This window comes from Macrobrachium rosenbergii, chromosome 2 (assembly GCF_040412425.1).
Source record: "Macrobrachium rosenbergii isolate ZJJX-2024 chromosome 2, ASM4041242v1, whole genome shotgun sequence".
NCBI classification, from domain to species: domain Eukaryota; kingdom Metazoa; phylum Arthropoda; class Malacostraca; order Decapoda; family Palaemonidae; genus Macrobrachium; species Macrobrachium rosenbergii.
Window position 1 is genome coordinate 43,495,513 of NC_089742.1, and position 15,000 is coordinate 43,510,512.

General features: G+C 36.7%; 2 protein-coding genes across 2 annotated transcripts in view; one reads left to right on the plus strand and one right to left on the minus strand.

Annotated features, from left to right (window-relative positions):
- LOC136845895 (glucoside xylosyltransferase 2-like) overlaps nucleotides 1–7,546 on the plus strand; it is a 27,453-nt gene extending 19,907 nt beyond the window's left edge. The window contains exons 6-8 of the mRNA XM_067116355.1: nucleotides 2,375–2,548; nucleotides 4,625–4,786; nucleotides 7,055–7,546. Of these exons, the coding sequence (XP_066972456.1) occupies nucleotides 2,375–2,548; nucleotides 4,625–4,786; nucleotides 7,055–7,243 (525 nt within the window). The 3' untranslated portion in view covers nucleotides 7,244–7,546. The remainder of the gene's footprint in view (nucleotides 1–2,374; nucleotides 2,549–4,624; nucleotides 4,787–7,054) is intronic.
- LOC136842879 (uncharacterized) overlaps nucleotides 1–15,000 on the minus strand; it is a 465,824-nt gene that overhangs the window by 336,692 nt on the left and 114,132 nt on the right. The window lies entirely within an intron of this gene.

Consider the following 15,000-nt stretch of genomic DNA (forward strand, 5'->3'; position numbering starts at 1 on the left):
AGATCTGGGCTCAGGGCAGACTGCCTCAGGACGTTCGCATCCTGTCCTTCAAGGTAAGTACCAGGCCAGTACCAGAATAGTGAATCGCAGACTGTTAGCGATGGGTTACAGAGCACATGGATCTGCTGTGAGGCCAAAGCTTACCCCCAGACATAAAAGAGACCGTCTGGCTTGGGCCCGTCAGCACTGGAATCTGACTGCACAACAATGGCACCATGTGGTTTTTGGAGATGAGCCCTGATTTCTGCTGTTTCTGGTAGATGTTAGGAGGCGTGTACACAGACAGGCTGGAGAGCGTCTCAGGGACGAGTGTGTACAAGTTCGAGTTGCTGGAGGTGGTGGATCTGTCCATGTGTGGGGTGCCATTTGTGCAAATGGCAAGAGTCAGCTCGTCATTCTGGATCGGAGCGTGACTGGTAACGTGTACAGACAACTGCTGGATCAGAACCTTCTTCCATGGGCTCGTGGTTTGTTTGCCAATAATTTCCGGTACCAAGACGACAATGCCCCTGCCCATCGAGCATGTGTGGCGACTACTTACCTTGAAGGACAGGATATGAACGTCCTCAAGCAGTCTGCACTGAGCCCAGATCTCGGCCCCATAGAACATTTATGGGATCAACTGAGCCGTGCAGCTAGACAAAGGGACAACCAGCCACCCACCTTTAGAAAATTAGGCCAGGCTCTCTTGGAAGGATGAGTCAGGATACCTGCTGAGAACTTTGTACAGCTGGTGGACAGCATGCCACACCACCAGGTGGGCATTATTGCTGCTCGCGGAGGTCATGCCCACTATTGACTGTGTAGATATGTAAGTAAAAGTTATTGTAATTTATGTACATGTGTTTGACTTGCTGATATGTTTGAGGAAAAGGTTCAGAGGTGAAATATGAAAGAAAGTGAACATCACTTTTTTCCTGCTAATTTTAGTGTATACTGGTTTTTTTGAGACTAATGTGTCCTTTGTATTGAATTTTAAAGTGTAATTGCTTCTAATTCATGATACGTACCTTTATCCATGGGAAGTTTTTCAGCAGACAAGACTACTGGCAATTTTTGGTGAACAGACCATTCTATTCCAAATTGCTTGTCTAAATGCATGTGACAACCTTTTGGCGAATAATGTATATATATGTATGGTTGTACATGCTTATACATTCTATGAAATATTTGAGGCGCTTTTGTATCACTACGCACATCAGTTATACAGTACATCCAATATATATATATATATATATATATATATATATATATATATATATATATATATATATATATATATATAATATAATTTATATATATATGTGTGTGTGTGTATGTATAGTGAATCACGAAAATATGGAACGTGGTGAATATATGGCAAATAGGCAATACGAAGGAAAGTGAAACGACAGAGTGGTGCACCACTCCATCTGTTTCACCTTCCTTCGTGACATTGCCTTTGTTTATATATATATATATATATATATATATGATTTTTATCACATCACCGTGATTCATATACAAGCATTAAACTACAAACGTCCTTTAATATCCAATTCCCGCTCTACCTCGAAATGATATATTTTCATATATGTTACCGAAGGAATTTTTTAGTTGATAATAAGTACGCCATCCCGTGGCTCGAAACCAACGAAGGACAGGAACTCAGGACTACAGGGACGCATTAACCCGCGCGGCCACAAGAGAGGTAATAAGTGGATATCGGCTCCCATGTACAAATCACCCGTCGAACTCAGGTGTTTGTATTTGAGACGATATCCACCCACCCTGCCATGTTGACCGTGCAATGCGTTTGTCGCACGCAGCCATTATGAATTTTTATCACATCACCGTGATTCATATATTAAAGGTTAAGCTAAAAAACGTCGCTTAATATCCAATTCCGCCCTACCTCGAAATGCGTCCCTGTAGTCCTAGTTCCTTCGGTAACATATATGAAAAATATATCATTTTCGAGGTAGAGCGAATTGGATATTAAAGGACGTTTGTGAGCAATGTAAGTTTATATATATAAGATATATATATATATATATATATATATATATATATATATATATATATATATATATAGATGTATATATATATGTATATGTATGTATGTATATATATATATATACACACACATATATATATATATATATATATATATATATATATATATATATATATATATATAGTATATATATATATATATATATATATATATATATATATATATATATATATATATATATATATTTACATGTATGTATGTGTGCGTGTGCTACAAGCATTTGCAAGTAATATTTGAGGCGCTTGTGCCACTACTCACATCAGTATTATAATACATCCAAAATATGAAGCATTTCCTTTAACCGTGCAGTCATTTCAGAGAATTCCGAGCTTCGGCTTCTCGGGCCTCAATGCAGGGGTCCTCCTGCTTAATTTGACCCGCTTGAGGAGGTTTCCCGGAGGATGGGTTCCGACGATCAGAAGGACCGTCGGCAAGTACAAGAACTCCCTCCAGTACGCAGATCAGGACATCCTTAACATCATTTTTAGCGGGGTAAGATGTGTAGCCTGTTATATAGCCTTCCCTCTTTTAGAAGTCAGTTCTGTTGCTTCCTTTCCAGGATAAATTTCAGCTACTCCCTTCCCCCTTTTTCCTATTTCTTTGGAACTGGGACATGTAAAGACAGTTACCCGTCCTCGCATGGGTCTTGGCAAAAATAATGCTGAGAAGAGAGAGACATATGTGAGCAGAACACCCAGTGGGTCTTGGCAAAAAGAAAGACATATATATATGTGAGCAGAAGACCCAGTGGGTCTTGGCAAAAATAATGCTAAGGAAAGAGAAAGACATAAGTGAGCAGAAGACCCAGTGGGTCTTGACAAAATTAATGCTGAGAAAAGAGAAAGACATAAGTGAGCAGATGACCCAGTGGGTCTTGGCAAAAATAATGCTAAACAAAGAGAAATACATAAGTGAGCAGAAGACCCAGTGGGTCTTGACAAAAATAATGCTGAGAAAATAGAAAGACATAAGTGAGCAGAAGACGCAGTGGGTCTTGGCAAAAATAATGCTAAGGAAAGAGAAAGACATAAGTGAGCAGAAGACCCAGTGGGTCTTGACAAAAATAATGCTGAGAAAAGAGAAAGACATAAGTGAGCAGATGACCCAGTGGGTCTTGGCAAAAATAATGCTAAAGAAAGAGAAATACATAAGTGAGCAGAAGACCCAGTGGGTCTTGACAAAAATAATGCTGAGAAAATAGAAAGACATAAGTGAGCAGAAGACGCAGTGGGTCTTGGCAAAAATAATGCTAAGGAAAGAGAAAGACATGAGTGAGCAGAAGACCCAGTGTGTCTTGGCAAAAATAATGCTAAGGAAAGAGAGAGACATAAGTGAGCAGAAGACCCAGTGGGTCTTGATAATAATAATGCTGAGAAAAGAGAAAGACATATGTGAGCAGAAGACCCAGTGGATCTTGGCAAAAATAATGCTGAGAAATAGAAAGACATAAGTGAGCAGAAGACCCGGTGGGTCTTGACAAAAATAATGCTGAGAAAAAAGAAAGACATATGTGTGCAGAAGACGCAGTGGGTCTTGGCAAAAATAATGCTAAGGAAAGAAAAAGGCATAAGTGAGCAGACGACCCAGTGGGTTTTGACAAAAATAATGCTGAGAGAAGAGAAAGACATATGTGAGCAGAAAATAATGCTGAGAAAAAAGAAGAACCAGTGGGTCTTGGCAAAAATAATGCTAAAAAAGAGAAAGACATATGTGAGCAGAAGACACAGCGGGTCTTGGCAAAAATAATGTTAAGGAAAGAGAAAGACTTAAGTAAGCAGAAACCCAGCGGGTCTTGGCAAAAATAATGCTGATAAAAGAGAAAGACATATGTGAGCAGAAGACCCAGTGGGTTTTGGCAAAAATAATACTAAGGAAAGAGAAAGGCATAAGTGAGCTGAAGACCCAGTGGAAATAAGACTTCTTCAGTGTTAGATGACGAAATAGGTTAAAGGTTACTAGAGATTTAAGGGACTAGGTCAAGATAGGGTCGGCTGGAAGTTGGTTCATCAACGAATGGAGCTGTTTTTGAGCATAACATCAGATTCGAATAAATTTTGACTCATCTCGGTGCCATTTTCAGTGAGACATGAGGTTCAACGTCCTCAGCATCACTGTCATTGGGGTATATGTACTGTACAGCAGCATGTATGGAGTCTAAACGTCACATCAAAGTATGAGCAAGGAATGCTGTTTTACCTATTAATCAGAGGTTGGTTTCTCTTCTAAGTAATTTTCAGTTTTGTATGAAGGTTTTTTTTATTTCCAATATAATTTCCAGTTTAGCAGGATGTTTTCATCGTTCCCAAAACAATGTTCCGAAAGTTAATAGATGTTTTATAATCCTCTTGAGTTTCCGACCAGTAATCCGTAGTTTAACATAATAAAAATGTTTGTTCAGCAAATGTAGAGTTTTCAACATAAAAAATTATTCTCCAGCACGTCATTATTAATGTAATCCATGAGAAGGAACGTGGCTGAAATGACCAGGAACAAACTCAAATTTAAAACTGGTATGGCCTTTTTAAGAAAGTACAGTATATCGTATTAATGCCCGAATCCTCCTCTCAGACGCGGGCACCGTTAGCATATGAAGTCGGTTGTGAATGGAACTACCGCCTGAAGGTGTGTTCGCTGGACAGGAACAGATGCCCGAATGCCGCTGCTAAAGGGGTTGCCGTCCTCCACGGCTGCGACACCACCTTCGTCAACAACAAAGGACCAAAGATCAGAGTAAGTGGGCAGCTAATTTCGGGTCTTCCCTAAGAAGTGTGAACATTACACATAATTCGAATTCCATTCTTAAACGTTGTTCTGAGAACAAACATTGAATCTTTTATCACGTATTATCAAATTTTGGTAGTCGGTTGGTTTAGAACTTTAGATAAAGCCGTCCTTATGCCAACATGGGCTCTTCTAAATGAAAACCCGAAAGTGTGGAATGGTGTGAGAGGCCTGATGTAGATCCTTGAAGTCTGCCTAAACAACAGAGACGATTCAGCATTTCCCATTTAGTCTCTCTCTCTCTCTCTCTCTCTCATTTTATTCTCAAACTAACCTTCTATGCTGTAAAAGCTTAGTAGAGCGGCTCGTGGCCTTTACCTCAATTGACTAGAATGATGCACCCTAAATATAATGATAATAATAGTAATATTAATGATGATAATAAAAATAGTATAATAATTGTTACTCCTGCTGAAAAGTCGACGTAATCGCCTCCTTTTGTCTACGATCTGTTGTTGGTGAACACTTTATGCCATTTAGCATAAAGTGTAGGTTTTTATATTGGTGTTCTAAATGCACATTCTGGAAAATTTGTCTTTTATTCGTAATTTTCATCTCATTAATAAACTTTCTGTATAATCACTGGTATATATATATATATATATATATATATATATATATATATATATATATATATATATATATATATTATATATATATATTATATATATATATATATATTTATATATACACATATATATATGTGTGTATTGTATACACACATATATATATATATATACATACATATACGTACATACATACATATATAATATATATATAAAGGTAAATGCCACGAAGGAAAAAAGAAACAACGGAGTGGTTGCTAGGCCTTTCGACACAACGGTCCTTTAATTGCAGACTCGAAAAGCCTAGCAACCACTCTGTTTCTTTTTTCGTCCGTGGCATTTGCCTTTATTTGTACATTCATCACGTTCCAAATCTTCGTAAATCAATTACACACACACACACACATATATATACAGTATATATATACACATATATGTGACCGTTATTTCTTATTGTTCGTATTATAAACGGTGCACTTCTTAAGCATCTGATTGTCGGCCAAGCGTTAAAGAACGAGAGAGTCAGACCGCGTGATCTTTCACTAAAATCTTCCAGTCATGCAGCAGCATGTAACGGCCGTCATTCCGTTACCGAGGAACACTTTCAGGCGTGCCTGGGGCTTGCAGTTTGTATGGAAGACTGGGTGCCGTTACGATCTTTTCAACTGACCACAATGGTACTTAACTTTATCATTTATTGCAGGAGTTCTCGACCTCTTTTCTTTTATTTAGTTCTCTACCAAGTACATTCAAAGGTGTCTGACCATCGATCGTATCCAGCTTATCCTGACATTAAGTAAAGAATGGCTATGAAATTAACAATAACTCAGTATTAAGTGGTACTGTGTTCTTAATGGATTAACTGGAATTAAAACCCTTGGTTGAAAACCTTAAATTTATGGCTTATTATTTATTGAGGCTCAGGATAAAAATGAAACGGGTATGGTTGGATGAATGTAACTGTAATTTTGAAATTTAATAATACTTCATGTTGTTATTTACTAAGATTAGATTCTTGGGTGGAATATGCGTTTAATTTTTTTTTTTTTCATGGTTGAATTTTGTTGGTAAAGTTTCCACTTTGTCTTCGACAGTGAAATCGTACGTTATGTATTCTTCAGTATGTTTACTGTTTTGTTTGTTTGTCGATAAGATATCTCAAACATTTACTTTTGGATTTCAATTAGGTTTATGAAAGGTAGGCTATTGTACCAGTGAAAAATTCCTTTTTAGATTTTTTAGTCAGACCCCGGTGATGGTTCAAGAGGCATATACTTTCAAGGTTATTTCCACCATTGATAAATTAATACTACCCGTTACCACTGCATCTCACGCAGTGCGCTGTAGGCATTACCTAAATTTCTTTGCAGCTTCTCTTCGGCCCCCTTGATGCAACCCCTGTCTTTCCTTTTGCTGTACCTCCATGCATATTCTCTTTCTTCCATCTTGCTAACCACCGTCTCCTAATAATTGCTTCATAGTGCAACAGCGAGGTTTTCCTCCTGTTACACCTTCCAAACCTTTCCACTCTCAATTTCCCTTTCAGGGCTGAATGACCTCATAGGTCTCAGCGCTTGACCTCTGGTCTAAATTCTATATTCCATCCCACTACCCGTGACGCCCTAATAGATTCTATTTCTATTTCACACAGGCGGTTTTCGAAGCATGGGAGAAGTACGACCTTCGATCGCCTCCGGAGGAGCTGTTGTCTCTCATGGAGGAGGGACTGCGGAAGGTGGGCAGATCTCAAGGAGGATGTGCAAGCCTCTCCAACATAGACGACATTCTGATGAAAGGACTCAGGAGACACCTGGTGGTGGCACGATCAAGTGGCCGATAGAAGCAATTTACAGATTTTATTTTTGTGAGGTCGTGATGGTGGAGAAACTAGTCTTTGTTGTATTTCAATAGTTTTACCTCACTTTTAAATAACTGCTCGTCGACATGCACTATGCACTTATTAATGTAAATAAATAATATATACGTGTGTGTGTTTAAGCTAGATATCTATTTATTCATAAATGCATAATTTATGAGAAAGGGGAAAAAGTCACAGTCATCCAAGTTTCTTACCCAAAAAGTCTTTCTTTAAATGCAATAGTTTGATCTCACTTCTAGGTAACTGCTTGTCGACATGCATTATGCACTGATTGATTAATATATATATATATATATATATATATATATATATATATATATATATATATATGTATATATATATATATAATATATATATAAATATGTGTGTGTGTGTTTTGTGTGTGTGTATGTATAAGCCACCTATTTATGATTTTTGAGTGTCATCCTAGTGTCTTACCCGAAAAAACACAGGCTTTCATTTCAAGATAATGGCTAATCTGTCACGTAAAATTAGTAACAATATATATATATATATATATATATATATATATATATATATATATATATATATATATATATGTATATATATATATATATTTCCTATATATATATAATATATATATAAGGTTTAATAATGTTCTCTGTTCTCATATTAGATAGAAGATAGAAGACTGGAAAACAGAAATAGCACGACTATGGCTTGCATTTTGCATTTTGTTAACTTCAGTGTAATGATGTACTACGATATTAGGTTTTCAGTTATTATTAATTGTAAATTCAAAAGCTATTAATTTACCATATTCATTTTGGTACTTATAGCACCAAATACAAAGTCAGGTACTGAGGAAATTCAGGCTAATATGCATTGTATAAGTATGATGTGACCAATTGATCTGCTATTGAAATAAGTAAATCCACGAGTCTGCATTACAAAAAAGAAAAAAAAAAAACAAGAATTTCAAAACGAGTTCATTTACCCCTGGAAAAGAAATTTTCTTGACGATGTCACCTACGCTTTCCGAAATACCCATCTGAGCAGTGTCTACCAATGATTGCTAGAGGCTCCTGTGACCGTTACTGGTCTAGTGGAAGTGGCAGTGAGTCACAATGAGGTCCAAGGAGTTAGCAAAACTAGGAATTGTGACGCGTGATCACTTGTCGCCATTAGTGAATAGCCTGTTATAGTAATTCAAACAATATCTTTACAAAGCCTATTGTATTTATGCAAAATGTATTTGGCATCCAAAACCATGGAATACAGATATGGTCAAAAGATTTAATTCACCCCCGATGAATATCTTGTAAGGAGACCTTAGAAGGCTGTTTGCTGTAAACAGCAAAGCGACTGGAGGAGCTTCCAGAAGTCAAAAATGTAAAATAACTAATAAGATAATCAATCAGATTTTAGATATTTTGAAGGAATTCTTTTCAACTTAAATAGAGGTTAATGGCAGGAGGCCTGTACAATCGGTCTTTCAGATCATTACCTTCAATATTAAGAATTAATTATCATCTTTTATACAGTGTATCTTGAATCACTTAAAAAGCCTCGGGAAGAGGTAATAATTTAAGGAGCCAAATATATAATCACACCTTCCTCTTGCGAGGTAGTTTTGGGCAACTAAGTCCTCCATCTCTGCATCCTAAATCGGTATACTAAAATGGTAAAATTGTCCAGGGGAGGATAGAAGGGAAGATGTTTCTTTGGCAAGGAGTAAAGCAGTTGACAAATTCCCTTGGTTTTGAGTCAATAATTTGTTGCAATAAAAGATCTGCCAAAAAAAAAAAAAAGAGCTTGATATACAACAGACCTTTGCAGATGAGGCTGGCCCAGGCTGTGATTTGGGGTTTGGGATGAAGTACTGCATGATAATGAAAAATTATCTCAAAACTGGATTCCAAGAATCTTCCCAAGGCCAAAACGCCCACGTACAAAATATATCTATGGCATTAACACACATAATTAGAATGTCGAGTTTATATATATATATATATATATATATATATATATATATATATATACACGCATATATATACATTCATATATATATATATATATGCATATATATATATTATATATATATATATATATATAATATATATATATATATATATATATATTATATATATATATATATATATATATATATATATAATCAAACAAACAAAAGGTAAAATTAGCGAGCATTTTCTGCAAGTCCATTATAAATGTTTATTTCAGTTCTATTACTCAATAGTCTTCTTTCTTCCACCAGCGATTCCATGGAGAGAATTATTAATAACTGTTCGTGCGTTCCTCGGCCCTTTCCGAAGTTGCATTCACGTTATTTTCCAAATTCCCATCAGAAAGGTTTTACAAAAAATTGTATTATTGGATTTAATGTTCTTTTTTAAGACTTTCACAATGTTTTATATTAGTTTTATTCTCGTTTGTAAAAACAATGTTCTCCTTGATGAACTCATAATTCTCTAATCATGTCTCTAGAATTATATTTCCTTTATTTCAATTACAAAGACAAAATAGATAAATTAATCTTTTAATTATTATCAACAGCGAAGCAAAATGCCACCAAAACACCTTGGCAGTATTATGGGGCTCGAAGAGCTAAAAAACACAAGGAAATATAATAGGAATCCTAAAAACATCATTTTCTTTAACTCAAGATTTTAAACAGAAAACGACATTCTAACGGTGGCTATAGGTTTAGTAACACGAGAACTTCATGGTCATAATATGTGTTTCGCCTTGTTCCATTCGTCCACATATCATCTCTATGTCCGACACTGTTTACAATTATTATTCAATATGTACTCGTTAGCCTCCTTAAAGTTAAAACCTCTCATTTATAAAATCTCATCGTAGTTACAGTACAACTCATCTACGACAAACCACATTCTAAATTTACTGGAGTTAATGTTGTTTATCTTCATTGATTTTTTCGCTAATTGTTTAGGGTGTGGAAAAAGACTGAGGTGACCATAATTGCAAAAAAAAAAAAAAAATCCAGCAAGAAAAGTTTTTACACTTAATTCACACTACGTGAGTGAAAAAAAAGACATGCCTCCTGAAAAGAAGCAAGGAAAAATTTAGGGTATACAGAGGGAGAGAAATCCACATTCTCAAGTACTCTATTTGTGTTAACATTATCTACATTTTTTCGTGACCAAAAGCCTTACGTTTTGCAAAAGAATTACCATAACTATACTTTGTACATCTTTGTTGGAACCAAAGATATAATTTTTATATTCATTCATAATATTTTCATCGACAAAAATACACTTTGAATTAAAAGTTATATTTTTCCTTAGAAAAAAGAACGATTTTAAGTAACAGATACACGGTGGGTATTTAGGAGAAATGGCAGTGTTTTGGTTGTTTATTTACAATTTAACGTTATTTTTGTGGGGTCGGCAGTAATTAACCTGTAATTAACCCCTAAAGTCCATCCAACAAGGGGTTTCCACATGCGATGTTCACAAGGAAGAGCACGGCTACGTCTGTTTCGAGCGGTTCATATCCCGTCCGGCAAGTGCAATACTTTGGAAAACCGGTTTTTCTACACTTTAGGGCTTGACACTGGCGGTGCATTCGTTTGTTGTCGGCCAAATGGAATGTCCCTTCTCGCCGTGTTTAGGACCGCCGGAGGGAGGGGCCCATACCCATACGTTAACAAGTTATTGCACTTGCCGGACGGGAGAACCGTTCGAAACAGATACGTAGCCGTGCTCTGTCTTGTGAACATCGCATATGGAAAACCCTTGTTGGATGGACTTCAGGGGTTAATTACAGGTTAATTACAGCCGACCCGCCAAAAATAACGTTAAATTGTAAATAAGCAACCAAAATATACTATAAGAAACTGCCATTTCTCGCTAAATACCTGCCGTGTATCTATTTACGTAGATCTACCAAAAGGACAAACAAGCAAGCAAAAGTAAACCTGATTTATATGGTACTGAAAGTTCTCCTAAAAAAAAACACACACGATTTTTTCTGAATTAAAGCTAGAATTAATCACCCCCTCCCCATTGCAAAATGTGCGGTTTTTATCAAATTGCAAATTAAATTTCGACTAAACTAATTCTTAAAACACGATTTAATTCTTGTAATATGCGTTGTCATAAACAAGAAAAAAAAGTTATATCATCCTTTAAAAAATGGTGAAATGCAAAGAATAAAGATGTGGGTATTCCTGAACAAAGCAGGACAACAATGAATTACGTTATCATAACATGTACGATTTGCATTGCATAAAAATAGTTGTCCTAACAAAATTAGAACATACGGAACTTGTCAAACGCTGAGACTCGGTCCCACTAAACCAGGATCTAGTGACGACATGTGGGGGAAGGTTACCTTTCCCTCTCAAGGGACGTTCCCCTTGCAAACCCTGAAATTCGTTGACAGAAGTCAAACGTAATTGAAAATACCTTTCCTACTTTCGCGCGTAATTCGCGTGCGCCCTTTCCTTCCGTAGAAATATCGTCATAATTTACAGTACAAAAGAACATGTGTTCGCGTGCGGTAACGTCATTTGGACGCAGGAACCAGCGGATAACACGTAAAATCGAACGCTTAGATTTTAATATCCCGTATTAACATGAATCTTGAAAGACTGGAGTTCTTGTGGAAGTTGCTGATGTTATTAACAACAGTGGTGCTCACATTTATCGACTTCTACCAAGACAGGATTGCGAAATATTCTGAGAGCAACGGAAACGTGGTGTCTTACCCTAGCGGCCAGACGTACCTTGGAGATGGTGGTGAATGCGAGCGCTTTTCAGAACTTGTTTGTGGAGAAAACATTGCTACGACAATGACCGTCTCTGAGAACCCTCTTAAAGTCAGTTCGTCCGAAAAACTCGGCCAAGTTCGCCAGAAGCATGAACTGGATATTGGCAGTGTTGAACATATGGACATCGGTGATAAAACCAATGAACGGGAAGATAAAAAATCCCATGACCACGATCCAGAGGACGATGATAGAAATAAAACCTACGACGACCAGAGAAATGCAATCGAGGACGTTGATGCTGATGATGATGATAATGATGATATCTGTGATGATGTAGTTCCTTACACAGACGATGATGATGAGGAAGTTGAAGAGGATGATAGCGACTGGGAAGAAGAAGACGATAGTGATGATGATAACGGTGAATGAGCAGTTCTTCAGGTATTTGGGGAGTATGAAATCTTTATAATTATGTGAAGACGCCACAGTTACCATTGGAGCTAGTGCTACAAGTATTCTGCTGGATTTCGGGATGCATTGTAACCCACTACCACGTGTATTAAACTCCCAAGATCTGCTGCAAGTCCGAGCAACGCTTGTTTCTACATTTTTCAACGCTAACCCTACGTGTAAACCCTCTTATTATCTTTTAGGCATGAAGCTGACATTATTGGGGGTCTGGAGAAGAAGGCCTCGTATTCTTGCGTAGTTAAAATATCAGAAATCGTTGAGTTGAAATGAAAAGAAATAATGACGGAATAGCGCTCTGTAACATATCCCAAAACTTGCCTAGTCTGATAAATGCCGACAACTAGAACTCACTGACAAACTGAGACGTAGAACCAAAGAATAGAATCACTTATTCACTCATACTGCGCTGGTTTTTTGGACTCATTGAGACCAGCTGCCGCTGCCGCCGGACTCCTAAGGTCCGTTACAGGTTTCAGTAATGGTCAAAGAAGCTTGTATACTAACTCATTCGTGGTCATCAATCCACTTGCAGAGTGAAGAGTGCTCAGCTGATTTTGCCTAACACAGACATATTAAAAGAGAATTGTACTTTTATGCTTTTTTGCCATCTAAATTAAAAGAATATTTTTCTTATTATAACCTTTCATATGTGAACGGAATGTTATTGCAATAAATGTTTAATGAAAATTAGAAAGAAATTATTCCCATATCCTCTGTTATGATACTGATTATTCGAAGACAAGGCAAAAAATATATTTCATTTCTTTTAAAGATCTTTAATATATATATATATATATATATATATATATATATATATATATATATATATATATATATATATATACAATCATGAAGTTACCAAATGTCGCTTAATATCAAATTCACGCTACTCGAGAGTATCTCCGATGGAGAATTATCACCGAAGGGGAATTTATATATGATAAATGAATAAGTACCATCGACGCGAACTCCTTGATATGGTCCCATTCAGCGACTCCAGTGGACGCACACCGCGCCATCAAGAGGTAGCGGAATTTGATATTAGCGACATTTGCAGCTTCATGATTGTATATAAATCACTGTGTGATAAAAATTTTATATATATATATATATATATATATATATATATATATATATATATATATATATATATATATATATATATATATATGTGTGTGTGTGTGTGTGTGTGTGTGTGTGTGTATGTGTGTGTAAGTTATCCTGCAGTAAGAGTCGTTCATAGTATCATTCCTATTGAGGCTCTCGGAGTGTGATATACATAGCTTTGTGCATCTGGACTATCCGATAGTTAGCCCAAGTGAGAAAATGCGAAGAAAACACTTTTAGACGAGAGGCTTTCACAAACAAGTTTTTTTCTGCTTTCAAGGCAAAGCATTTTCTGGAAAGAGACAAAGGAAAAAAACGCACGCAAGGTTAAAAAATGTTCTTCTATTAACTTGGAAAGTCAGGACGAGAGAGACAGCTATGAAAACATTTCGGTGAAATAGATTATGACATTTCTCAAGTCCTGTCAATTCATTTTGCCGCATTTATTTCGTCGATGAGCTTTGTATTTCGGACGCTATAATGTTATACTTAAAAATTTCCCTATTTCCTGTGATGAAACTTGTCAGTTGTCGTCGTCATAAAAACAAGGAAAATGACTTACGTACTTCCGTCTAGTTCTGGGGTTAGTCACATTCAAGCATATGACGAAAAACCGAGGAGCACTCGGGTATTCGTGCCCTGCCATAGCCTCCCAACAATAGATCCCCGTTGAGGTCCAAATTCATATCAAAATCTAAGTCAGCTTTTCTAAAACGTTGGAAGAACTCCATCAGGATATTTTCTTTATATATTATGGGAGGTCAGTGACAAACAGGCAAACGGCAAAACAAGGAATGTTTACAAAACCTCCGCTCAACATCCTCAGTGGCAAATATATCTCTTTACGTCACCAGAGAGGTTCTCCAGAAGTCGACTTTGCTGTGGTTATCTTTTTCCTTGAATTTCTTATGAACAATCACGTTCAGGTTGCTTCAAACTTGTCTTGGAAAGACCACATAGTTTAAAATGCTTTCTCCGTCTCATAAAAAAGTGGTTACACTGGTCAGGTGCTGCAAGATTCAAGTTTTTCTTACTAATCATTTTACATCCCTGATTGGAGACTCACTCACACTTGGGTGTATTTCGTCCACTACCATCCTCATCGACAGGAGAGAATGTGAGGCAATTTGTTTGTTCTAGGGCACTGTTCTTACCTCATTCCTTTATTCTCATTTTGTTTTTGTCTCATTGTCCCAAGATGACTGATCTCTTTCTCTCTTTTTTTGGTACCACTTCAGCCGCTGTTATTCTGATCTTAACCGAAGAGGTCCTCTTATTATAAGGTGGCATCGCAACATCCGTTAGCTGCCTCTTCCCACTCTCACTTTGAGGGGATCGGTAATCCTCGTGCCTTATCACGAGCTTTGGAGTCCTTTCTTTCGTTTTATATGTATGTATTACGTATATGTATGTATATATATAT